Source organism: Astatotilapia calliptera, chromosome 18 (genome assembly GCF_900246225.1).
Source record: "Astatotilapia calliptera chromosome 18, fAstCal1.2, whole genome shotgun sequence".
NCBI classification, from domain to species: Eukaryota; Metazoa; Chordata; class Actinopteri; order Cichliformes; family Cichlidae; genus Astatotilapia; species Astatotilapia calliptera.
Window position 1 is genome coordinate 24,676,831 of NC_039319.1, and position 26,190 is coordinate 24,703,020.

At 42.6% G+C, this 26,190-nt stretch overlaps 5 protein-coding genes across 9 annotated transcripts; 3 read left to right on the forward strand and 2 right to left on the reverse strand.

Moving 5' to 3' along the window:
• The first annotated feature begins 2,253 nt into the window (after window positions 1–2,253).
• On the forward strand, window positions 2,254–8,191 carry LOC113010667 (profilin-2-like). 2 transcript variants are annotated; one of them, XM_026149849.1, is made up of 3 exons: window positions 2,254–2,662; window positions 3,892–4,084; window positions 6,060–6,378. In XM_026149849.1, exons 1-3 carry the CDS (start codon window positions 2,534–2,536, stop codon window positions 6,155–6,157), a joined length of 420 nt encoding a protein of 139 aa, XP_026005634.1. In that variant the 5' UTR covers window positions 2,254–2,533; the 3' UTR covers window positions 6,158–6,378. The 2 variants fall into 2 exon arrangements, with proteins under 2 accessions (XP_026005634.1, XP_026005633.1); XM_026149848.1 differs by lacking the exon at window positions 6,060–6,378 and adding an exon at window positions 6,385–8,191 and having other exon boundaries at window positions 2,269–2,662.
• Window positions 8,192–9,390: 1,199 nt separating this feature from the next.
• Window positions 9,391–13,567, forward strand: LOC113010569 (altered inheritance of mitochondria protein 3-like). The gene is made up of 6 exons (XM_026149688.1): window positions 9,391–9,777; window positions 9,941–10,108; window positions 10,189–10,310; window positions 10,387–10,552; window positions 10,872–10,987; window positions 11,059–13,567. Exons 1-6 carry the CDS (start codon window positions 9,504–9,506, stop codon window positions 13,390–13,392), a joined length of 3,180 nt encoding a protein of 1,059 aa, XP_026005473.1. The 5' UTR covers window positions 9,391–9,503; the 3' UTR covers window positions 13,393–13,567.
• A 765-nt stretch (window positions 13,568–14,332) lies between these two features.
• On the reverse strand, window positions 14,333–15,774 carry LOC113010638 (alpha-2-HS-glycoprotein-like). The gene is made up of 6 exons (XM_026149811.1): window positions 15,657–15,774; window positions 15,485–15,566; window positions 15,214–15,368; window positions 15,025–15,120; window positions 14,822–14,893; window positions 14,333–14,698 (listed from the first exon to the last, which is right to left on the reverse strand). The coding sequence occupies exons 1-6, from the start codon at window positions 15,741–15,743 to the stop codon at window positions 14,333–14,335; spliced, it is 858 nt and encodes a 285-aa protein (XP_026005596.1). The 5' UTR covers window positions 15,744–15,774.
• Window positions 15,775–17,767: 1,993 nt separating this feature from the next.
• On the reverse strand, window positions 17,768–20,152 carry LOC113010616 (alpha-2-HS-glycoprotein-like). The gene is made up of 7 exons (XM_026149780.1): window positions 19,876–20,152; window positions 19,408–19,515; window positions 19,236–19,317; window positions 18,965–19,119; window positions 18,776–18,871; window positions 18,573–18,644; window positions 17,768–18,449 (listed from the first exon to the last, which is right to left on the reverse strand). Exons 1-7 carry the CDS (start codon window positions 20,071–20,073, stop codon window positions 17,982–17,984), a joined length of 1,179 nt encoding a protein of 392 aa, XP_026005565.1. The 5' UTR covers window positions 20,074–20,152; the 3' UTR covers window positions 17,768–17,981.
• Window positions 20,153–21,054: 902 nt separating this feature from the next.
• On the forward strand, window positions 21,055–25,860 carry LOC113010602 (sentrin-specific protease 5-like). 4 transcript variants are annotated; one of them, XM_026149756.1, is made up of 12 exons: window positions 21,055–21,865; window positions 21,956–22,044; window positions 22,444–23,069; window positions 23,172–23,384; window positions 23,458–23,563; window positions 23,639–23,786; window positions 23,899–23,946; window positions 24,874–24,951; window positions 25,140–25,277; window positions 25,353–25,436; window positions 25,524–25,574; window positions 25,658–25,860. In XM_026149756.1, exons 3-12 carry the CDS (start codon window positions 22,703–22,705, stop codon window positions 25,772–25,774), a joined length of 1,350 nt encoding a protein of 449 aa, XP_026005541.1. In that variant the 5' UTR covers window positions 21,055–21,865; window positions 21,956–22,044; window positions 22,444–22,702; the 3' UTR covers window positions 25,775–25,860. The 4 variants fall into 4 exon arrangements, with proteins under 4 accessions (XP_026005541.1, XP_026005538.1, XP_026005539.1 ...); XM_026149753.1 differs by having other exon boundaries at window positions 21,056–21,865; window positions 22,444–23,384; XM_026149754.1 differs by having other exon boundaries at window positions 21,056–21,865; window positions 22,447–23,384.
• Window positions 25,861–26,190: the final 330 nt, after the last annotated feature.

The following is a 26,190-nucleotide window of genomic DNA, read 5'->3' on the forward strand; positions in this document are numbered from 1 at the left end:
GAATTCAAAGAGGTCCTTCCCTTTCCTTTTTTGGTGATTTTGGGTGAACCTTGAACCCTTCACCGTTTCATTTAGCTTATATCAAGTAATGGTTGTTTTAGGTCCGCTATAATAATAACAGTGGTGTGATAAAAAAAAAAAACCCCTGCAGTTTCAAACAGTGTACATGTCTGTGATTAAAACTGTTTAACTGGGTCCAAAATAGAAAAGATTAGGTTTAGCTTGCACTGTCTCCAACACAGTGACTTATATACCAAGTGGAACGATCTGGGCCTGATTTTGAAATGAAGGGGGAGGATGGGGTGTCTGAAATGGACATAGTGAACTACTGGTCATCACTTTTACAATGGACTGTAGAATAATCACATTTATTTGTTTTGTTGATCTTGTTTAAAAACATTTAGACGCAGTGAAAAGGATGTAAGGTTAAATACTTGTTAATGTGACATTCATGCTGCTGTTAGGATGACAAGGCAAAAAAGGCAGTATGAGCATCATCTAATGTTTAAGTAGTCAAGAATGATGACTTTTGTTTTTAAAGAAAAAGCATATTTTAAATGCAGAAATTGTCTTTTTTTAGTCTGAGACAAACAAAGCTATGCTTCAAATAGTGTAAGTAAAAACAGTACTAATCTCATAATCCTGAACCTTTTTAAAGCGAGTGCAATGATTTGTCCAACTGGGACAGCATATTTGATCAAATAGATGTGGTAATGTATATAAGTATGAGCAAAAGGCGTTCCACTGTAATTCCCAAACATAATTCTAATTTTCCATATATTTGTGTTAGCTAGAGTCTGAGCACATTTTTTATATTAATCACATAAAAGAATCTAAAATGATGTCATGAAAAGTTCCAAGCTGATAAGATAATGTTAAGCAGTCTTGGGCTTCTGAGTTTGTCTCCAGGACCCCAAGCAGAACACAGATAATAAATATACGGGTTGCTTATCTCAGATAATCAGATTTCTTAGGGGAGACTGGTTTATATCTCTCAGTAGTCATCACTTGCTAGTACCAGGTTGGACTTCCTTTTTGCCTTCCGATCTGCCTTAATTCTTCATCCCTTGGATTCAATAGGGTGTTTAAAACATTCCTGAGAGATTTTGGCCCATATTGACATGACAACATCACACAGTTACTGCAGATTTGTTGGCTGCACGTTCATGAGCACATCCAAAGGTGCTTGATTTGACTAAGATCTGGTGATGTGGGGATTATTTGAGTACAGTGAACTTAGTATGTTCAAGTAAGCAATTTGAGATGATCTTTCTTGGAAGCAACCAGAAGATGAATGCACTGTAGTCAAAAAAGGATGGACACATTCAACAACAGGCAGGCTGTGGTGTTTAAACGATGCACAGTTGGTACTAAGGGACCTAAAGTGTGCCTAGAAAACATCCCCCTCACCATTACACCACCACTACTAGTCTGAACCATTGATATGATGCAGGATGGAGCCATGCTTTCTTGTTTTTTTTTTTTTTTTTAACCCTACATCAGAATGTTGGAGCAGAAACTGAGACTCACCAGGAAACATTTTCCAGTATCTTGTTGACTGGAGCCTCAGTTTCCTGTTCTTAGCTGACAGAAGTGGCACCCTTTGGCTGCTGCTGTAGCCCATCTGCTTCAAGGTCAAAGTGTTGTGTGTTCAGAATATAATGAATTATGAATAATGAACATAATGAATGGCCTTTTTGGGTTATTATTCCCTTTCTATCACCTCAAAGCAGTCTAGCCATTATCCTCCGACCTTTGAAATCAACAAGGCATTTTCACCCTAACCCAAACCCCGATATTTTTTTCCTGAAATACAGAGACAAACAACCACGCCACGTTCAAAGTCACTTAAATCACCTTTCTTCATCATTCTGATGCTCGGTTTGAATTTCAGCATGTCGTCTCGACCATATTTACAATGCATTGAGTTGCTGCTATGTGATTGGCTGATAAGATACTTGCAATTACTTGCAGATGAACAGGTGTACCTAACAAAGTGGCCGGTGAATGCAGATTTTAAGTAGCAATAATATGAAGGATCGTTAGGTGAGAAAATAATCGCGAAATCCATCAGACACGTGCATCTCAGTGCGTGTTGTTTTTGTGTACTGCGGGTAAAAGCCCACACGGTGTCTGGTCTGACGCTCTTTGTCATGTCATCCATACAACATGAAAACACTTGAAGTTAATGGAAGAATCAGTAAATCTCCACCCCGGCAGTCCCTCAGACTTGACTGTTGGCTGAGCTGATAAGTCCCTCTTTATTCCGCCGCCTGCTGCCATAAAAGCGCCAGGGAGCTCATTGTGCGGAGTGATCTGATACGGACTACACCCAGCCGCTGCCTCACTGCCCTGGCTTTCTTTGCTGCCCCAGCCTTCGCGTTGCTCAACGTCGAAGTGTGGGTTAGATTGGAGACTCTAAATTAGTCTGCGGGCTTTCTTTCATTCTGTCTTGCCTCTTATTTGGCGACAACACTAAAAAATAGGTGTAGTTTTTTAAATTAAATATATTTATATCATCAGTTTCTTGAAAATGTCTTGGCAAAGCTACGTGGAAAACCTGATGGCCGATGGCAGCTGTCAGGATAGCGCCATTGTTGGTTATATGGACGCCAAATATGTTTGGGCAGCACATGCCGGTGGTACATTCAACAATATCACGGTAAGAAGTCAAAACGAGCTCGTTTGGGGGTGTGAGAGTGTGGTTTCGTTTGGCAGTAATGTTATCTGTCACGCAGACGTTCACCAGCCAGAGGAGCGCAGAAACCGTTACCTCGCAGGATCTGAGCGACTAACGAGCTAACGGTGCCGAGCTAGCTTATGGGCTAGCTGGCTAGCTCACCAGTGGCCTGTGTCGGCTTTTTCTAGCTAAGGAAACGTTGGGATTAGACCTCATGTGGTTCAGAGAAGGCTTCTCGTATAATGGCTTTCACACACAAATAGATGATTATGGCGTGCTGTCTTGTAATAATCAAAATAAAGGGGTGAGGGAACCCGGGTAAAACAACACTTAGCTAATTTAAGACCAGCGAGTAGACTGTGTCTGATTGAAGGGAGCGTGCATGCTTTTGTGTGCACGCTTGCTTTGATTAGCTAACTTTAAGCTGCTGCTTTACCGGCTCCGGGTGCTTTTAAAAGCTAATGTGTGGTGTTTGGTTCAGCCTGGGGTAAATCCGCAGTGTTATCAGTGCGAGCAAGAAACGAGTGCAATTATAAATGCTCGTCTTTTAATAGGGAATGAGCGTTTTCAGTTCATTCATTGGGATTGCTTGAGCGGTAGACCGGTGCATAGACGCCGCTTTACTTCCGCTAGTCCCTGCAGGCAGAGGATCCCGATCATATTATCGCCTGGTTTGGGGACAGGGCGTGTTAGGATTCAGAGAATGGGTTTCAACGCGGTCCTTTCCCTTGATGCTAGTCTGTAATTCCTAATGCCGCTGTTTTGTCACACGTGACCGGTGCCAGAATGCTACTATTAATAATATACCTTTTGTTTTTCTCTGTGCCTTTCTAAAATATTAGATAATTGAGGCCTCTATCATTTTGTCTGACACCCAGAACAGAATTGGAATATGTCTTTGCAAAAAAATCACCCAATTCTCACAAAAGAATTATAAAACAGTGTTTACAAGGATGGAAACGAATCCCCAAAAGTCAAGACATGTGCAATTCTTTTAAAATAGCCCTCAATTATTATTGTGCGGAATTCATGTGTGCATAAAAGTCATGCATTAAAGTTGATCTACCTAATAATACTGTGTTATTTGAAATGGGATTATGCTTGCCATGTCACTGGAACCACATCTACTTCTTGGGCATGTGACTAATATCGCCTCAATCCTGTTGCTTTGTGTGTCTCTTTTTTTTGTTTGCCCCTCTCTCTCTCCTCAGTCTCAGGAAATAGACGTCCTTATCGGTAAGGACAGGGAGACCTTTTACACCAGCGGTCTCACTCTGGGCTCAAAGAAGTGTTCAGTCCTCAGAGACAGCCTCCAGGATGAGGGCGACTGGACAATGGACATCAGGACAAAGAGCCAAGGAGGAGAACCTACATACAATATCTCTGTGGGAAGAGCTGGCAAAGGTAAAGGCGTATTATGGGTTAGCTTTTTGCAGCTATCAGAATGCATACTTAGGCTAAGACACTACTGTTTCCCATAAACACATGGGTATGAGCAATGTCTTAAATTAGATTTGTCAGGCTCATTCTCTTGCAGCATGACATCACTTCCTTATCTCATTGCTATGGTTGTAATCCACACCTGAGCCAGAATAAGATCTACAGGATGCACAAAGTTATATTTTTCCCAGTATTTCATTAATAGTTTATATTCTTAATTAGTCATTTGTTCTATAAAGGTCAAATGATACAGGATGGCCAAAACTACTGAAATAGTTTAACATTAGTGAAGAAACAAGTTTTGTGTTGGCAGAAAATTGTGTTATTTTGATGATTTAAATCTTTTGTAGGCCTCAAACACATGGTTTTAGTATCTTTGACTCAAGTTACGGTTACTCTAGTGTTTGCATTTATTACAAGATTAGTACAGCTTTATAAGCCACGATATCCCCGCTTCTTTCAATTTGCCTGTGTGCGCGCGCGTGCGCGCTAATTGCACACATCCAAAACATTTAAATACTTTTAAATCAGTTCTCACTTGAAAATGATTTGTTTAAAAATGACTGTAACCTGGTGCTAAGGTGAGAAACACTGGTTGCAATGAAAACCAGATTCTGTTTTCATTTACTGTTTTGTCCTCAGCTATAAGTTGTATTGTTCTTTTTGGGTTTTTTTTCTTCTTTCCCTAAGCACGAGCTATTTCCACCTGTTATTCTACTTCTCTGCATGTTGTTCCTCACTTGAAGAGTCAAAGAAATAATGCACACATTTGATTCAACAGCACATGCATGGAGGTGCTACAGTCTTAACTGTATGGAAGGTACAGTGCACCTTGATTAGTGTCTTTCTTTTTTGGTATTATCTTTCTTTAGCAGAAAGAGCCAGGACCCTCAAAAAAGGAGCGATTCTGTCCTAAATCTCTTGGGCGAATCACATCTGGTTTGTTGGTAAACGCAGAGGTCAGCAGAAGCTGAGAAAATGGGTCTAATCAAGTGCACTGGTCTTCCTGCAGTTTGTCAGTGCAAAACACACCAATATTTAAAAGTGCACTGAAGACGAGGGCTGTGCAGGAAACTGCTCACTCATCCGTAACTGTTTTGTCTTTAACAGAACTAGAAATTATGGTTAATGAATTTGGCAGATTTGAATCAATGGTTCAGTGACACAGGACATGTGTAGAGGCTGTATTGTGTCAAGTAGCAACATGAATAATGCTAATAATAAAACTGCACTTCAGTTGAATATCCTTAGATGTCACATTTCTAATAGTGTTTCCCACATACTTGTGCTCCACTTGTGGCGGGAGATAAGTGTGTGTGTAAAAGTGGGAGGAGCTGTCTTAAATAATAAATTATAAGCATTTTCTATGCAACTTGGGTCTGCACTTTGACCCAAGGGTTTTTGCTTTTTTGCTTTTTTTAAGCAATGTCATCAGCTGTATCTTCAGTGAGTCTCATACTGCAGTTGAACTATGACTCCATAGTTTTTAGACTGTAGCTGGTAGCCCTTATTATTCCCTGCAGCCTCAGTGAGCTCGGTGTAGCGCCACATAAACCAGTTCTCCACCTGCTGCAGGTTCTGGCAGGTGTGAACCTCCAGCTCACAGTGGATCTTCAAAAGCACATCCACTGAGCAGCAGGTGAAAGCTGCAGCAGAGAAAACGTGTGAAGAGAAATGGTCAGTGCTTGCTGGTTATCAGCAACTGACCTTTCAAAATAAGAGTGCAGAAATTTTTCTAGTGTTAACTTGATCAGAGATGACGTCTGACTCAATGAGGAAAATAAAATTGAACAAAAACATTTATCAGGCACATTTAGGTAGCTGTTAATATACCTGAGCGGCCCGCCCAAGTAGAACCTGTGTGTGGGAAAACACTCTTACTGCTTTTCTCTTACCTCTTTTTCTTAACTGTCTCTTTTCTATCTCTTCTTTTTTCCAGTTTTGGTTCTTGTAATGGGCAAAGAAGGGGTCCATGGAGGCGGATTGAATAAGAAGGCTTACTCAATGGCAAAATACTTGAGGGATTCAGGGTTTTAATGATTTCAAGCTCACTTAGCTAAAATTTGAGGGACATAAAGAAGAGAAAAGAAATATTGCTGTTAAGATTTCTCCTGAAAGCAGTCAAATGTCTTGGAAACTTTTAATAGCAATGAAGAGTGGTAAGATGCTGTGTCACCTTTGTTCCCCCCTCCCCCATCCATCCTGTAGGGGGAGGGAGACTCTTCAATTCTGTTCATTTCTCTTTTTTTCCTTGTGTGCTCCAGTATTGGTTATAGTCATGGGAAAGGAGGCGGTCCATGGTGGAAATCTTAACAAGAAAGCACATGCAATGGCTGAGTACCTGAGGAAGTCTGGATATTAAGCAACCTCTCCACCCGTTCGTCACCTTAGCAGCTCACTACCACTCACCGTATTGTGTTGACACTACTTCCAGGATTAGGTGGCATACAGTGTTACTTCCTATCCAGTCTACTTTTATACACAACCTTTTGTTTGCTTAACCCTCCCAACACCACCCTCTTTATTTATTTTTATTTTTTTTTAATATTCCCCACTTAAACATTGTACTTCTGATGTTTCTGACACTACAGTAATGGCATGTTCATTGAAATGTTAACCACAAGTGTGCATCAAATATGATCGCAAAGTGTAATAAAAGCGTTCAACAAATTTGGACTCGCCTTCTATAACATTCACTGCAGCAAGTGGCTAGTATTTGAACAGGAAGTACACATGTGAAGGTGCATAATTACGCATTTTCTTTCCCCTTCTTTTGAGCATTACTAAAAGATGCTGTTTTTTTTTTTGTTTTTTTTTAATTAAATCAGCATGTTGGCATTTAAAAGTTGCATGCATACTCTCTGTAACACTTGGATCCCAGCCCGGCTCCCTCCTCTGTCCTAGCGCCGTATTCCAGCCAAAACCATCTTCTCATCTGCTTCCATTAAAGAAATGACAAACTTCCTCTAAAGTCCTGTATGTGTGTACCGATTCGCCGCCCTCGCCGCACAACTTCTTCAACCCTCCATCACATGCTTTTCTTTGCTGTTGTACCTGAATGTGGTCTTAAAAGTTTAACGATGTGGTGTTGGGCTGTTGTGTAAGGTCACCCATTACTGAGGTCGTCGTCTCACTTCACTATATTTCGGGAGTCTCTGCAGACATTCCACCTCTGTGCCAGCTGAGACGTCTGTCATCTCCTGCTATCTGTAAATTTTGCTGTAAAATCACTACATGCATACACACCCCTCTCCCCCACAAGTCTCCCTCCCTTTGGACCAATTGTCAATATAAAAGGGTTATCAGAGCTCCTTCAGCTTATTCTGATGGATGATTGTTGGCATCACCTGTTGACTGTAAATCATTAAGACGACTACTTGAGATGACTGTAAAACATGTAACTGCTTCTTTAGACTTCAACACTACTTAAACTTCTCATCACTAATTGATTTGTCGCTAACTTCTTGTTCATTAACCGATGAAACTGAAATGTCATTGTACTACAGTATGAATGCATTTTGACTGTAAACTGAGGCTGCTGGGCTCCAGCGCCTTGGGATTATTTGCCTTGTGCTTTAGTCATCAAAGGTGTATTCACAAATTGTCATAGTACGGTACGTAGAAGTATATTTAAAAGAAAAAAAAAAGATGCTGTGTACACTAAACATATTGAAAATGGTGTTGGTTGGAATAAGAACATTTGTAAGTTGTCTTGTGAATTTTTTTTTTCTGAGAATAACTGTGTATTCTGTGCCATAAAAAAAAAAAAAAATCAATATCTGATGATCTGTTGCTACCACAAGTTGGATTTTTAAACTGCTGCCCCAGCAAGAAGTAACTTTTAATGGCACTTTTCCTAAGGGATATTTTGGCATCAGTAATCTCCAGACTTTGTGGAATATGTACAGAATTAAACGACGGGGGGGGAAAAAAGTTTGGAATATTTTGTCCACTTTTCTTTGAGTGGGAAGTTTCCTTCTGCCACAAAATCTGCTGTTTCAAATGCCATGCATCGATGAGACGTCTTGTTTACAGACAGATCAAATAAACATTATTCCAACCAGAGGGAAAGCCAGTATGTCCAGTCTGTTGCCTCATCACTTCAATCTTTGTTTAATGGAGTAAATCAGGAGTTTTAGTGATTATAGCTGTAACTGGGGCAGTTTGAATTTATTGTGCTAATGATACACTGAATTAGCAACAGTACATACTCTGATTGGGAAAACACTGACCTAGATCTTATGATCAAACAGGAGAACGCTACTGCTACACTTAATGTGTGAATTATCACATTCCACTCTTTAATAGGAGAATGCACTCGAGTCTTGCCAAATCCCAGAAATAAACTTGCTGAAGTGTTTAATGACTAAAATCTGTAGGAATTACAGAGTTTTAATAAATTGCAGGCTGCCATCAAAGGGAAATCGCTTTGATCTGCTCGGGCTGCTTTGGTATTTTCAGTAGCTAAGGACAAACTTTTAAGGTTAAAACAATAAAATAAAGTGTTGATCTAAATGGGATTTGGGTGATAATCTGTCTTACTTTCAGACCAGTTCCTAATCAAACCAAAGGAAAGAAAACATGCTAGACAGGAAGGATAAACTGGCTACACAGCTCTAAATCTCTGAGACAAAATCAGTCATGTCTTTACTCATTTTCTCACTGGCAAAAAAAAAAAGTCTCACGACATCATTGTCTTGTATAAAGACTAGCTGCATGTGTTTTTGCTACACTAAAGAAACACACTAGATTTTAGATATGCACCATATCAGGCACATTTCCTCAGAGTGGGACTCAAATTTGGAAACTCGGGGCGAGCGCTAGATTTCAGTAAAATTTGTGGTTCTAAACAGTGTTTGACTGCTTAGCATTGAGTTTAGTACAGCTGCTGCTTGCCCACCAAACCCACACTACCCACACTTTGACCAGAATAAAGGAGACACGGACAGCAACACAATCCATATGTGATTTATTATTGCAGTGGAGTTTTGATTTGAGATTTTATTCAATTTTTCTTTTAAAAAAGTTTCAAAGATGTTTCACACAAAATGAAGCAACAAAAAGTCTGAAAATTGGCCACTAAACAAGCTGTAGAAGAATTATATTACCATAAAATATAATCTGTATAGCATCATTCAGCCGAAGGAAAACTGAGCAGCAAAAAAGTTCTGTTAGAAAAATGGCAGCAGGGTAACTTGTTGTAAATCTTGTTGTCTTGTCAGAGCCACAGACTACCTCCTGCTCTTAACTGCGCCATTGGCACCAGCTGCTGTGGTTAGGTGTTTGATTAGTCAAAATTAAGACCAGGTTTAGCACTACATGCTAAGAGGACTGATCAGTTTTTGTGGTACAGTCCTGGGGCAGTGCTTTTTCCTCTGTTCCAATGGCGTGTAGAGAGAGCAGGGGTGTTAATGGCTCACTGTATTTTGGGCTCTTTTTGTTTTCTGCTTCACTTTGTCAATGCGCAACACTGACGAGGCTTAAAGCCCTGGATGAACTAGGTGGAAACTCAACGCTTAGTCAAAGTGGAGCTAAAGGTCATCAGCATCATGGAAAACTTTCAATTGGGCAAAAGCTGCTGCGAAGTCCTAAACCCAACAGAAACAAGACCACAAACAACACCAGGGATGTTGAAACAGATTACCAGGCAGACGTGGGTACGTAAAGTTAAAATTGAAAGTGAGCCATGGCTTTTAAAAGTAATAAATCCAACATTTGGTCTCTTATGCTTGTAAAGGATTTTGTGTTCATAGTGTTTTAGGGCCTCTAGTAAACGACTGCATACCTTCTAAAACTAATTTCAAACCCTACTTTTGAAAGCCTGGGAGGAAGCTAAACAACCAGATGGACAATATGGTGGTCTCGACCTGGAGGCAATGGAACGACTCCTTAAGATGAAACCAAAGGTTGAATGTACGCTAGACTCCATGACGCTTCAGGTTCATGATGCTGCTTCTACCCCTGGATCTCTGCTTTTTGTGGACAGGGGTAAGTAGTTATGTTAAGGTCTGCGTAGTAGTTCCATGTAATGCTTTTTACACCCTCCTCCTGCTGAACGTCTCCCCCAGGAAGCCATTTGTCTCCTTTGCCCCTGTCCAAGTTACCTTCGAGCTGCGGTTACACCATCAGCTCGACACGACGAGATCTGGTCCTAGTCGCACCCTATGATGGTTGCTTCGTCGCTCTCCAGGTGGGTCACTGTGATCTGAAGGCACTGCACATTTTAACCACGTGCTTATGTATAATAGCTTCCTTGCTGCTTTCAGGAGGACACTTATGTTCTCCCACTGCTTTGGTGGGGCATACCAGTGAGGATGTCGTGCCCTTTCATGGGCTCGCTGTCACTGAATCCTCCGATGGTCACCTGCAATACTGCGGACATGCTCGTAAAAACGGAGTGGACCCTGCCCGTCTCCAATATTAAAGTTAAGTGTGAGTTTTTGGTCCTCATCATGTCTCTGTTTTTGTTTTTAAACCAGCACTAAAGACATGACATGTTGGCTAAACTGGCCTACAAATACTTTTTCCAAACCCTGTGTGACTATGACAACCACTTAATTTTCATGTATTTTAGATTCTCTTAAGGTTAACTGATGGTCCAAACTCCAGTGTGTGTGTTTTGTTTTTTGTCTAAACTTTTTAGCTTTCTATGTGGCTTTCTATATTTTCTAAATGATAGCTTAGTTTGCCAAAAGATGACTTTAGGAGTAGGAAACCTAAGGTGAGTTCCTGCCTGCCATTTATTTTGCAGTGAACGGTAAATGGGAGCCACTAACCGTGGCCTCAAACAGATGTGGCTTCAGCACAGTCGAACATCCTGAAGGTGTGGTCATCTCTGCTCATTATGCGCCCTGCCTAGAGAAAAAGGTATGTTGTGCATGTTTGTTTTGATTTTTCTCCCTTTCTTAGGAAGAAAGATAACTTGTATTTCTGTTCAGGATGGGTTGTATACTCTGGAAGTTGCTGGAGATGGAGAAACAACAATTTCCTGTCCGTCACAATTACCAGCTCAGCCTGAATTCACAGAAAACCCAGCAAAGGATCCCGATTGGCAAAATGAAACGCCGAGCAAAGGTGTGTATGCGTCGACTTTTCCTCATGATCCTCATCAAGCGGTTCTTCCTCAGAACTCAGATATGCTGAATCAGTGGCCAGAAGATACGGATCGTCCTTTCCACCCCACTTTCTTTTACTCTGCAAGTCTGGTCAATACACCTGCTGCACCCGCAGTGAATCCTAGACCTGCTTCATCTCCAGTTGTCCAAACTGATGCAGGGAAAAGATGGCAACATTTTCCCCCTTTTTATTCTCAGCCACCTGCCCCTACACTGTCACTAATAACTAAACCACCAGCAGGTCAGTTTGAAGAACATTTGCTTCCCAGCCCAATCAACCCACGGCCTAGTCTCCTTCAGGAACCTCCTGCAAGCCAACCCGAGAGTCAAGACAAAAAACCCCCATATTCATTTTCTTTTTACTCACAGCCTTCAGCATCTGAAGATCATCCACCATATCACAAATTACCTGAAAAACCAGAGGAAGCAGAACCCAAAGCACAGAACCAACTTTCCCACCTCTATCACTTCTACCCCCAACCAAAGCCCAAAGCACAGCCTGCTACAAACCCGTCCACTGTTCCTCAGCCACCACAGCCTGAAGCCCCTCAGCGTCAGGTACACCAGCAAATGTACTTGTGCCCTGAAAATCAGCCTGCCAGAAATCCAAATGCTGCTTTGGCATCAGCAGCTGAAAGTCTTTTGGGACAAGTGTACAAACTTTGTCAAATATCTGAGACACCAGCTGGAACAAATGAGGAAAATCCAGTCCAAAGCACACCACCTCTTCTCAGATATCCACAGGGTCAGATGCATCACCTACTTAACCAGCTCTATTACCCACAGCAGCTCCAGCTGCTACAGCCTGTGACATTACCCTCTGCTACCTATTTGCAGCCACAGGGTGCTGCTAAACCCAGTGAACAAAAACATCCTGAATCTGCAATTCCACTAACTATCAATAGTTATACAGCCCCGCAAGATCCTCAGCTCAGCTCTGCATATATGCAACCTGTGTGCTCCTTGTCTAACTGCTGTACACAAATGACTTTTTATCAGCTTCTCCATATTACTCCAGCTAGAGTTGGCAGTTGTGCAGATGTGCCTCACTTGTTTCCAGATCTTTCATTTCCACCTACAGCTTCATATTTTGAGTTTGGCGTGGGTTCTGCAAGACTTCCTCAACAGCCGACTGAAGCAGCACAATCTGCCTCATCTTACACCTCTGTGCCCCTCTCACTGCACCCCTTTCCAGATCAAAATGTGGAGCAATTATATTTACAGCCACCAGATGGCAACCCTACTACACCACGAGGAAATGATCCAAGTTGGACTGCAAATCATGAACCACTGAACCGCGTGAACCCCGCACCTAATTCACTGCATGCCCACTGGCCGTATCTACACAGCCAATCCTCAGAACCTCTGCCTTCAGGTTATGACCCAGCAGGGCGATATCAGCTGAATAACATTAAGTCCCCAGTGCAGGTAAACGGTCAACTATTGACTGGGAACTTGAACCGTCCAACGTGGCCTAATTTTATGTCTAACAACCCAAATTCACAGCAGCAACACAATAAATCACCTGGAGAGGAACTTGATAATTTTATGGTTCCTTTCGATAGGCTTCAGCACGCTCCTGTATCCACTTATAACAACTCTGTGTTCCCGAACAATTTAAAACCATTCATAAGTGACTCAAACTCCAAACATGAGCAGACTCTAAATTTCTATTCTGGGAATTATGTGCTGCTACAGCGTGAACCACCAGGCAGGGAGCCCAACAGCTTCGTGGATTCCTCTGAGCTTTACAGAGATCCGACTGTTGATTTAAATTTTATGACCCAAAATCTTGCAAAAAAGCAGAATGGTAAACTTAAGACTCCACTGAATTTTAAGCCCCTGCAGGGAAATGAACAACTCTCCAAGTGGCTTGAGGAAGGTATTCCCACTCCCTCGCCTGGTAATGCTAACCATGGTGATGATTATGATAATGAAAATGAGGATAATGATGACATTAACAATTCCGGTCTGCCATTCCTTTCTCCTACTACGGATGGCCCTCCACTTATATTTCCCCTCTACAAGCCACCTTTAGGTGCAGCACAGTTAAAGCTAAAATTCCACGAATCCTTTAAAGACTTCTCGACTCCTTTAGGCTCCAGCAACAGGTTTCCACCCCATAATGCTCAAAAGATGTTTCAAGGATGGGGCTGAGAAGCTGATCACTAAGCTGGTGGTAGTGTGTAGCTGAGGCAGGTGTTGAACTCCTTACCCTTGTTGTTTGGACTCGTACGAATGTCTCTTGAACTCCTTCAGAAGAAGCATTGAAGTTGGAAGCATGAAAGCAGCAATTTCTAGCAATGTGAATAAATGGTGCAACTACCCAAAACGTGTGCTTTGAACTTTTTTTTTTTCTGGAGTGTGTGTTGGGCAGAAGGGCATAGAATTCATATCTGCTGTGACGTAGGTCGTGACGGACGACCTCTGTTTGGCTGCTTTTGCTATCAGTTTACCCAGTGGGGCCATAATATCCGCTTCTTACACTTGGAAGGTACACAGCCTTTTTTGAACCTGTTTGTCCAGCTTGTTTGTGCTTTAGCATGATATGCATTGATCCGTTCTTGTAAATGCAATAAATGGAATTTGCCCATTCATAAACAGTTGCCTGGGGGTGGGTGGATGAGTGCTTGTGTGGTGAACTTGGAAATCAAGTGTTCCACTGCTCTCATTTGTTTTAGCACGCAATGTTTGTCAGTAAAATATACTGTGTAATGAAATCTTTAAAAAGCGTGTGTGTGTGTGTTCTTCTTCCATGACTGTATGAGAAGTGTCAGCGGGTTCACAGCAGGATTGAATGCACTGTAAACTTCTGCACTTGTTCTGAAAGACTTTGCAGGGATGACTGAATGCATCATGGTACATATAAGTGTGCTCACTAGGCCTGTAAATGTACTGACATAGTCGATTGTTTTGATTTATAAACACATTTACTGAAGATTTAATGATCAGCATTACATTCAGTTTTACACAGATGATTGTCTGATTTGACAGTTTAAAGCAAATTATTCCTACTGCCACTACTGGACATGGCTCACATATCAAAGGTGCTCTGCGACAAATGAAAGCAAGTATAGAGTCTGTGGGACTTGAACACTTAGAAGAATCTGACTCTTCCTGGGCAGACTGGCACGAGAGAAACTGGTCCTGTTTGAACAGCAGGAGCATCAACCATGATGGCAGCAGATACATCTCTCTTCCTGAAGAAAAGAGGAGGCTCCTTACTCGTCAAAGATTCTCCAGCTGAATCATAATCTGCAGCTGGAGCAGCAGCAGCAGGGACGACAGGTACAACTTCAGCTGACTCTGCAGATAACAGGACGTTTTGATGGGGGTTGTGGAGAGCAGTCAGTTTGTGGTGGCTGTGGCCATGCTTGTGTGACAGGCCGTGTGTGTGCACATGAACCACTGGTGGTAGGACGGGGTCTGCAGCTGCAGTGCTGTTGGCATCTACAATGGGAATCTAAAAAAATGACATCAGTGAGAGAAAAACAGTTCTTAATGTTTTCTGTGTGAACGTTAGATGGTGAATGTTGTTTTGTCTTCATGAAGCAGAACATATTAGAAGTCAGATGCAGTATTTTACCAGAGTGGAGAACATCTTGCAGTCCACACTGTGCTGGGCGATTGTACTTTTTGCTGTACAAATCCCACGAGCCTGGAGAGAGAGGCACAGCTCTCAGTTTTGTTCATTTTCAACATCTGGTGACCTGATTGAACATTTCTCCATCTCAGATCAGCTGAACAGGCCTGAAAACAAACTGAGTGCTTTTACTACTGTGTACTCACAGCCATGGCATCGTTGAGAGGCACGCAGGGATCCTCGGTGCAGTTTCCCTCAACAACCACATATTCTGTTATGAAGATGGGCCCACCAGACACAACCTGAGAGTATTAAACAGCACTGATGAACTGACAGCTGCAGGTTAAAGCATGCAGCTGTGTTACATCTGGTAAAAAGTATCCTGACTGTCTGACCTGTGATGACAACCTTCCAACCTCGAGAAGAACGTGTGTCGTGTTCACAGTCATGTTGTTGAAGGTTGTCAGAGAGGCATGAACAAAGTCCAGCGCATCGGTGTTATTGAGGGGAAGGAGGCTGGGACAGCCCAAACACAAATCCTCTGTGGATACTACAAGTCGAGCAGGAAAGTCACATACAGGTTATTGACACATGCAGTATGTATGGACACTGCTGTGGTTTGTTCTTTGTAATCATTTGGATGAGAGCAGCATCTGTGATCTTTACCCTCTGATTTGCACTTGAATGCAATGACCTTCAGAACACCGCCAACCTTCTTCAGCACCACATCACAGTCTCCTTCTACCGCCTGGAAGAGAACGAAGAATCAAAGTAGGTTGATCAGAACTAATATCGACTGAATTACAGGAGTCGAAGCCTGAGAGCTTCTGCGTCTCACCGTCTGTACTTTGGGCCTGACTGTGCAGTTGGCAAGAGGCAGCGGGTCCAACACGTGACAGTCTGTCTCCAGCAGGTCAACTTCCATGTCGTATTCATCTCCGTCTGGCTAAAAAAGCAAAAATATATACAAATCACTGCACAATTGTTACATTACTTTTAAAAAATGTAGTGCATAAGATGGTAATTGACTAAATTCTGCTGTATATACTCATAAAAGCAAAGTGGACCTCCCGTCTCCAAAATTAAAGCTAAATTTAATTTCCCTCGTCTCCCCATTTAAAAAAAAAGTCCTGTTTCATGTTTAAGACCAGCACTAAGTACATAAACATTACCTGGATTCTGCTGCAACTCCTTTTTCAAACTCTGCATGACTTTTACAAAGACTAAGTTATGTTAGGCTCTTATGCTGTGCATGTCAGCTTACATCTTACTCCCATTAAAGGACTCGTGTCCCTCTTTTTTTTATGTCACAACATGTGCAATAAAAGTCTTAAGGCCAGCCTCAGCGGTGTCGCAGGAAGACATCTGCAGGACAGAAGCAAAACCTTCTGTTCAGTCATATTTTCTGTTACAGGATTCATGAGGGAAGTTTTTCTCATGATCGGACACGTTTGTTTCAGTTTTGTGTCACTTGTCTGTGTACTCTGTCCCAGTTCATCATTTAAAGCTAATTAATTTACTCATTTAATTCATGTAGACTTGTACAATGGCCTGAGCCACAATTTGTTACAAACATTTAAATGTTGCAGTGATTAAAATGAGTCGTCCTCTGTTAACAGCAGTGCTCAGTATAAACAATAAAGAAAAGTGAATATATTCAGTCTAACGAGCTGTTATATCATTAGCTGTGGAAATTGAGGAGCAGTGCATGTGTTTTCAGTATGAAAGCTTCCTTTGGCATCTAAATGATTTTTGATTTGGATAAGGGTGACTCTAAGAATCCAGCAAATTCTATTAAGTGGAAAGTTACTGTTTAATAGGTTGAAGTTTACAGTGAGCGGTAGCTGGGAGCCATGAACTCTGGCCTCAAACAGATGTGCTTTCAGCACAGTCGGACATCCTGAAGGTGTGGTCATCTCTGCTCATTATTCAACCTGTCTATAGGAAACGATACGGTGTGCATATCTGTTTGATTCTCTGCCTTTAAGAGGAAAAAACATGTATATTTCTGTTCAGGATGGGTTGTACACTCTGGAAATAGAGGGCAAACAGTAACACTGAGCAAAAGTGAGTATAAACCCACTATTTCACTTGATCCTCATCAAGCTTCAAACCTTTCAAGGTGGCTGCCCCACAACTTCCAGGTTTTCCATATAAATTAAAGGAAACTAAATGAGGGTCCGGAGGATACTGACCAACATCACAACCTTACTGTTTGGACTCTTGTGAATGCCTCATTACGGGCTCAGTAACCAAAATTGTGCTTTAATTTTTTTTAAGCTGAGAATTTGATGTTTATGGGTTCAAAACAACTGTCTAAAACATCTGGAAAGTGGGTGTTAGAGCAGCTGGGTATAAAAATCATCTTATCTCTTCGTGTGTGGGTAACCAAGGACAACTTTTTCTTTATTTGGCTGCTTCTCTTATCAGTTTAGCCCGTGGGGGCATCATATCGCTTTTTAGACTCAGAGGGTTCACAGCATTTTTGAGGCTGTCTACCTAATTTGTCCTTTACCATGAACTGCAGCTTTCTGAATATTGATCCATTCTTGTAAATTCACTAATAGACTTTGCCCATATTCACCAGCATTGACCTGTATGTTTGTCTGTCTGTAACCTGAGAAACTCAGGTCGATGGGATAAAATATCTTATCAACATTTTCACATTGAAATCTTTAAATAGCCTCTTATGATTATGAAGTGTGAACTCTTTCATACTTGGATGTATGAGTATCCTGGTGTTTTCATTCATTTCTGAAATGTTGAGTTGTGGTGAGCATGGATGTGCAGAGGAAAAGCTGCTGTTGTTCATGGCTGTATCAGAAATGTCAGCCGGTTCACAGGAGGGTCGTTGGCATGAGTCAACACAACAGGCAAACAGCACTGTGGACTTTTGAAATCGTTCTAGAGGACTTTGCAGAATGACGGCAAGAACTACAGTACAAATGATCAGTGTGTCCTCATTAACCCTGTAAATTCACTTGAGATTTATTCAACATCTTTACAGACAATTTGACAGAGAAGCTTGTCTGATTTGACAGTTTAAAACAATGAATTATTTCTCATTGGTTGGTGTTTTGTTACATCTACTGGAAATGGCTAATGTATTAAAGGTGCTCTGCTACAAATGAAAGCAAGTATAGAGTCTGTGAGACTTGGACACTTAGAAGAACCTGACTCTTCCTGGGCAGACTGGCACGAGAGTAACTGGTCCTGTTTGAACAGCAGGAGCATCAACCACGGCAGCAGCTGCAGCAGATACATCTCTCTTCTTCAAGTTAGGTGAGCTTTCCTTCAATAAAGATTCTCCAGCTGAGTCAGAATCTGCAGCAAGGGCAGGATCTGCAGCGAGAGCAGGGTCTGCAGCGAGAGCAGGGTCTGCAGCTGGAGCTGGATCTGCAGCTGGAGCTGGATCTGCAGCTGGAGCAGCAGCAGCAGGGACGACAGGTACAACTTCATCTGATTCTGCTGACTCTGCAGATAACAGGACGTTTTGATGGGGGTTGTGGAGAGCCGTCAGTTTGTGGTGGCTGTGGCCGTGCTTGTGTGACAGGCCGTGTGTGTGCACATGAACCACTGGTGGTAGGACGGGGTCTGCAGCTGCAGTGCTGTTGGCATCTACAATGGGAATCTAAAAAAATGACATCAGTGAGAGAAAAACAGTTCTTAATGTTTTCTGTGTGAACGTTAGATGGTGAATGTTGTTTTGTCTTCATGAAGCAGAACATATTAGAAGTCAGATGCAGTATTTTACCAGAGTGGAGAACATCTTGCAGTCCACACTGTGCTGGGCGATTGTACCTTTGGCTGTACAAATCCCACGAGCCTGGAGAGAGAGGCACAGCTCTCAGTTTTGTTCATTTTCAACATCTGGTGACCTGATTGAACATTTCTCCATCTCAGATCAGCTGAACAGGCCTGAAAACAAACTGAGTGCTTTTACTACTGTGTACTCACAGCCATGGCATCGTTGAGAGGCACGCAGGGATCCTCGGTGCAGTTTCCCTCAACAACCACATATTCTGTTATGAAGATGGGCCCACCAGACACAACCTGAAAGTATTAAACAGCACTGATGAACTGACAGCTGCAGGTTAAAGCATGCAGCTGTGTTACATCTGGTAAAAAGTATCCTGACTGTCTGACCTGTGATGACAACCTTCCAACCTCGAGAAGAACATGTGTCGTGTTCACAGTCATGTTGTTGAAGGTTGTCAGAGAGGCATGGACAAAGTCCAGCGCATCGGTGTTATTGAGGGGAAGGAGGCTGGGGCAGCCCAAACAAAAATCCTCTGTGGATACTACAAGTCGAGCAGGAAAGTCACATACAGGTTATTGACACATGCAGTATGTATGGACACTGCTGTGGTTTGTTCTTTGTAATCATTTGGATGAGAGCAGCATCTGTGATCTTTACCCTCTGATTTGCACTTGAATGCAATGACCTTCAGAACACCGCCAACCTTCTTCAGCACCACATCACAGTCTCCTTCTACCGCCTGGAAGAGAACGAAGAATCAAAGTAGGTTGATCAGAACTAATATCGACTGAATTACAGGAGTCGAAGCCTGAGAGCTTCTGCGTCTCACCGTCTGTACTTTGGGCCTGACTGTGCAGTTGGCAAGAGGCAGCAGGTCCAACACGTGACAGTCTGTCTCCAGCAGGTCAACTTCCATGTCGTATTCATCTCCGTCTGGCTAAAAAAGCAAAAATATATACAAATCACTGCACAATTGTTACATTACTTTTAAAAAATGTAGTGCATAAGATGGTAATTGACTAAATTCTGCTGTATATATTATTCCAGATGCAGGTGAACATATAAGAGCTCCTATTAGCAAAAATAGAGCACATAGCTGCTTCTGATTTAGTCTGAAAATGTCCTAAAAAGTTAGAAAGAGAGGGGCACCATAAACAAAACTGTCTATAACATGATGCAGTATGGACTGCTACACTTAGTGTTTATCCTTCTTCTCTGCCCAGTAAACGTTATTCTTTTCTACTGTGTTCACACATTTCTGTATGTAACTAAACAGCACCTCCACCTGCTGACTTACCTTCGCGTAGACCTTGATGTCGTCGATCTGGTTCAGTACATACTTGTAGCCATGATGGTGCTGGGCGTTGAGGTAATCCTGCGCCACCAGAGCAGCCTCCTCCGCCTCGGGGGAGTCGCACAGAGGCCTTCGCACGATGGGTTGAGCCCATGTCCCCACCAACAGTCCCAGCACCACAGTGAAGCTCAGGAGATTCATTTCTGTGTGAAATGCAACAAAAATAAGGTATCACAGACGAGCAGATGCTGGTAAAGATGAGAGGCAGAGCTGGTGCAGGTCGCTGCTTATATATCCTGTACTTTAAACATGAAAACAGAGCCAAGTTAAACACCATGTTCATCCCTCCTGACTCTTGCGTCACATGGTGCTGCTCTTTTTTTTTTTTTTTTAAAGGATAACTGCCAAAGCAAATGGAAACTCACAAAGTCTAGCGTGGGACGAGCAGCCTTTAGTTCAAATCAGTTTTAGTGTCACACTCCTGCAACATATACTGACACCTGTCTCTATGTCTGCCGTGAATATATATCAAATATTACATGTGAGAAGATCTTTGGGTTCACTCGTATTGTGTAACCAGCTGTCTCCCTCAACAGAGGTCACGCTGGTCATCTACAGAGCTGGGCCCCACTGTCAGCAGGGATCTGCGGACTTGCTCAATGATACTAAAAAAAAGGAAAAAAACAGGATGTTTGCCAGGTTTTGGGGGGGACAGCGACCATCTGCTTATTACACCAGTGTCACTCAAGGTCAGCAGCAGGCCGCAAACAGAGATACTGATGAGAAGATTTCAAATGTTTTCTCAAATGAGCAATAAAGTGCAGACTGAGGACCGCCGCAGAGTCTTTCCATTCCCTCTAGAATACTTCACAAAGCTTAGAGGTTTAATAACTTTAGTAAAAACACACGGTCACTTCCATTCAGCATTAAATCACAGATATGTTACAGTACCGTGCAAACGTCTCGAGCCACGGCCATTTCTTTAGATTTAGCTTTGAATGAGCCCTTTAAACTGTATCTTTAGGCTACATTGTTAGTAGCAGCCTGCCACAAGAACAACCTCCCAAGTTTGTTTGGCTTCTCCTGAAAATAGTTTAGATTTTTCCCAACTGCTTTTAAAATTGAAATCTTGTGGCTGGGACTTCATTTTTAAAAGACTTCCTGCAGCCTCTGCTACGTGCAGAGACTGCAGGGAAGTCCATAATGTTTTTGTTTGGCTTATCATTTTCATGTTTAGTTTTGTGGATTCTGGAATTGTTTAATAGTCAATGACTGCAGAAGGTTGGAAGGCAAACAAGACATTTTTTATTCTGATGTTTCTGTAGCTTTGTATTTATTAATGAGACATGATTTCTTTGACTGGTGTTTTAATGATATTGCAAGATCAACTTTAAAGACAAAACAGAAATGGATGATGGATGAAAAAGCATAAGGGGTAAGAGTGTTGAGAGTAATGGAAACTAGAAAGAAGAACTTATTGTGGTCTTATTTTGCAAAGTAAAGGGATGTATAAGTTGAAGTTGAAGATACGGTATATTTACCCGGGTTATCAAGATTTGTTGTAACACTTGTTTCTATAAAATTTCTATAAAATAAAATCCCTGAACGCACAGAGAGGGCCTGCAGGGGGCAGTGACACACTTTAATGTAACTAAACGGACGTCTAAAGAAGAAGATCGTGTTTTGATTGGTCAGGATGAGAGGGGCACGTGACTACATGTGACTGTTAACGGTCAACGGATTGGATGAAGCCGAAGTCTAACAACCAATCACAGCAAGACGTCGCTCACGTTGCGTCCGTCTGCGTGATCCAATCTTGCATCGGCTAACCTGAATGCTAAGTAAGCTAAAGAGTTTTAGCTCCAAACGCCGTGTTCTGAATAAAAAACGCTCTGATTTATGTGAACGCACACACAGACAGGACGTGTCCGCGAAGAGCTTTCTCCGCTTCGAGGTTTCATTGAGCCAAACGAGGGGGAAACTGCGAGGCTACGTGAGTGTGTGGCTAGCTCCTCGTTTGTTGCAGGCAATTGTTGGGTGTCTTTAAACATCGCCGGCTTTTTTTATTTTATTTTTTTTTTAGCAAGGGTCTGTGATTGGAAACACGTGTCTGGAAGAAAGCAATTCAAGGCGGGCAAAACAGCGACCTGTACCCGCTCCGACAGCCTGGAGGTAACAAAATAATATTGCTTGTAAAAATAAAAATGTGTGTCTTTCTGTGTGGGGACATGTGCTGCACACGCGCACCTGCAGGCAGGTCTGTAACTCTCAGACCTCTGACAACTTCTGAAAAAGGCCTCCTTCTCAGTATAAAGAGCTGATGCAAGTGCAAAAGCAACAACTGTGATGGAAGACCTGTTCAGATCATTTGCCTTGGTAAAAGAAGCAGTAAGTAATTAGTCCATATGCACATTGTTAGTAGCAGCCTGCTACTAAAATTCTTCTCTACCTGAGAAGAATTTACCAGCGTTCAGCCACTGATCGGTTCACCGTAGGATCAGATCTATTTATGAAATCCTTTTTCATCAAAGTGAGGCTCATGTGTAATCAAACTTTTGTTCTGTGTCGCAGCAGATGGTCAGACTGTGAAACCAAAGCCAGGACAGGGACCCCTAAGTAAGCTGTGAGGATCGTGTCAAATTGTGAATTCTTCAGACCTCATGTTATTTCACCTTTCCACTTCAAGGTGAAATTGTCTCATCTAACAGCGGCTGGATCATGGCCCGGAAACCATGTAGCTCCGTGTGTTGGTTTGTTGCTAAATGCTGCTACATTTGAGCCGCCTCGCTCACACTTGGCTCTCCGGAAAGCGTTCTTCACTCTCTGCCAAATGCACCGAGCACAGAGCCAGCGGAGCAAAGCGAAATACTTGAAGAGGAGGAAGGGATCCATTTCTTTAATCAATGGGGTCTCTCACATGTCCAGGCGAGCCAAGAGGCGCTTGTACTGTAAACTACAGCTTTGGATGTGGAGGAAGTGGAGAGAGAAGTGCCACTTTGGGATATTTAGAGCTAAAAAACGCTTTGGCTCGGGCCCTGGCCTCAGTTTAAAGACACAAAAAAATAAAAGGAAAGCGTACCACGCGCTGAATGCAGCGAAAACATCAGTCCTTGTGTCAGCTCTTGGATGTGATACTGGAGGTTCAGAGGATCCCCTTAAAAGACAGAACCAGGATGTGAACACAGATGCTGCTGCAGGTACTGATGGTGAAACCATTACAGGAGAAACTTTGGTACACATTGGTGAAATTAGAGAGCCTTTAAGACACTGTCATAGTATCCAATCTTCATTAAATGCAGACAGTTACACATGTGAAGACGTCACACAGAGCAGGGTACCAGGAACAACTCCTGCACAAAGACTCGAGGTCGGCAGCCCATCAGCACAGACTGCTGGTACTCCAGGCCAGGACCAGAGTACAGTCACAGATACTGATGAGACCATCAGTAGTAAAAAAACAGTATCCCCTCACACTGATGTCAGCCTGAAGGCACTGACGAAGGACATCCACGGTATGTGCATCGTTAACATTTGGTGCAACTTTCTTCTCTGGGCCGTTTGTTAAGAGTTTCTGTGTTTCTCCAGAGTTTCTTGATGACTTCTACATGAAATATGGAAGCTTAATCCCATTACGTAAGAACGACGTCTTGAGGCATCTCAAGGGGAAGTTTTACACTGGTTTAAGTGACAGGTAAATCAGAATTCTGTTGTTGTGGTAAAGAGTAAGTGGGAGCTTTCTGAGCGTTGCCCGTTTGTGTCTGTTCAGGAAAAACACAGTCCTCTCTGAGGTTACCAGCTACCGAGCTGCGATCCTCCAGAAGCCCGTCCGGTCTTTTCAGGTGGTCTACAAGAAACACACGTTGACTCTGGACGATTTGTTGACGCTGGCAGATCAGAACTGGCTCAACGACCAGGTTAGCATCATCTTTAACACCAAACACGCCATGCTTTACTGGATTCACTGGTGTGTGAATGTTTAAGATCAATGTAACGGGTGTATGTACGCCTTTGTTGTTTCTGTTGAAGGTTATGAACATGTACGGGGAGCTGATCATGGATTCTTCCCATCAGAAGGTAATTAAACAAAGCTCTAAATGAAGATCTAAAAATGCTGGAATTTTTCTTGCATCGGAACGCTAAGCGAGGAAAGATTTCACCTACCTGAGTTTTTCAATAAAGGGACTATAAGGCTGTATGTATTTCTATATTATTTAACGAGGTCAGTTTATTTACTCCAGACTGTTTAAAATGCTTCTTACCCCTCTGCTGTAAAAGGCTGACAGAGTATTGCTGTCACCCTGCCGGGCAGGCAGGCATGGAGGAGGAGGAGAGCTGGAGAGGGAATCAAACCAGTTTCAGGAACAGTTTCTGCTCCTCTGTACAAGGAGGAGCAGGAGCCCCACAAAATGACTTCCAGCTGCTCTCTATGAGGGTGGCATGAGAACCTAATGTCCTTTAGTTGGAGCTCACAGATGATCTTCGTGCAGTTCGACTGGCTTTCGGTGCCACAAATCGCCAGAACGGGCAAGTCGACCACTGGCACCTGTCGCTTTTCACACATTAGAGCAGATTCACTGAACTTGTGTAGCAGACCTGAGTCTGAAGATATCATCCAAACGTGATACTCTCTGCAGCATCAGCCAGGATGATTGGTTAGGCAGTCGGTCAGTGATGCTCTGGTGACGAATAGCCTCTGAGCGTCAAACATGGCTCAGCTTGTTAGCCAGTGCTGCGTTGAGTGCTGTTAGATATGGAGATGAAATCCACAGACCTACAGTTAGACCTTATGCTGGTGCAGTAGGCCCCAGGTTCCTTGCTAGTAGCCCATGTAGTGCTGTGGACTACCCCTAGGAGTACTGGTACCCCAATATGAGACAATACTGTAGATATCGTTCCAATATTTATCCTATTACTTGAAAGCGATGTTTGATCCTAGAACTTTTAAATCTACGTATTTTTAATTGTTATAAACTGATGATTTCTGTTTGTCTTCGCTTTTAGGTCCATTTTCTCAACAGTTTCTTCCACCGGCAGCTGATGACCAAAGGATACGATGGTGTTAAGCGATGGACGAAGCAGGTGAGCTCTTAGATGGAAATGATGTGATACCCTTGTTAGTCATGCAGCTTTCTATTGCCATGTTTCTCCCAGAAGCAAAAAGAACTAACATAACTTTTATTTCTATGCAATGAAAAGTATGAAAAAAGTCTCTAAAGAACTAAAGAGTGGGTGGGATGGGTGGCTGTGATCTCGTGTGTCTCGTCCAGGTGGATTTGTTTTCTAAGAGACTTCTTTTGGTGCCTATCCATCTGGAGGTTCACTGGTGTTTGGTGACTGCCGACATCGTCCAAAAGAAAATCTGCCTTTATGACTCTCAAGGGAACGGGCTCCAGAAAGTTGGAAGGGTAATTACACACTTCACGTACACGCAGTTACTTTGACAAAATACTTTTTCTATCTAAACGTTTTCCTCTCAACAGAACATCCTGAAATACTTGATGACCGAAGCAAAAGAAAAGAAGCAAACTGCTTTTGAAAGCGGTTGGACGGTGGCGTTCGATGAGGTACGTCGTCCTGGTTTAAACTGTTACCTGTTTGAACGCTCGCTCTCACTGACACGATGTGCTGTCTCCCCCTGCTGCTCCTCGCAGAAAGTCCCGCAGCAGACCAACGAGAACGACTGCGGAGTTTTTGTTCTGGAGGTATGTGCGACTTTGTTCGCGTGCATGATCGTTTCAGATTTGTTTCTGTTGCTTGCTCACTACATGATATTGCTCTTTTACAGTATTCTAGATGCCTTGCTCTGACAAGACCCCTCCACTTCTCACAAAAAGACATACCAAAGATACGAAAGAGGATCTACAAAGAGCTCTGCGACTGTAAGCTCCATGAACAGGACTGATGAGTCATTAACTTGTTGGATGGATGTGTTTTGGTATAAAAATAACATAATAAGCAACTTAAAGAAGTCCAGATGCTTTTCTTTCCAAGCTCCTTGGACTACGATGACCTGGTCCAAGGATGACTGAGAACCTTCACAGACAACATCGTGTAGGGTGTGATTGTGGTAGCAGCTCCACAGCGGCCTTACATTATGTATATAATGTGAAAATACGATCCCTGCTGCGAAATATAATTCACTCGTCAGGTCACATTTTCATCCATTTTGGTAACTACTGCATATGATCAGTATTTAATCAAGCATGTCTTTGAGAGGAGAAGACGAGTGGACTTACCTGGAGCCATACGGAGTCTGTCCTGTCCTGTGTCCGTTTGGCAGCTACTATGTTTCTGTGAATCTTATTGGCACCATTGTTA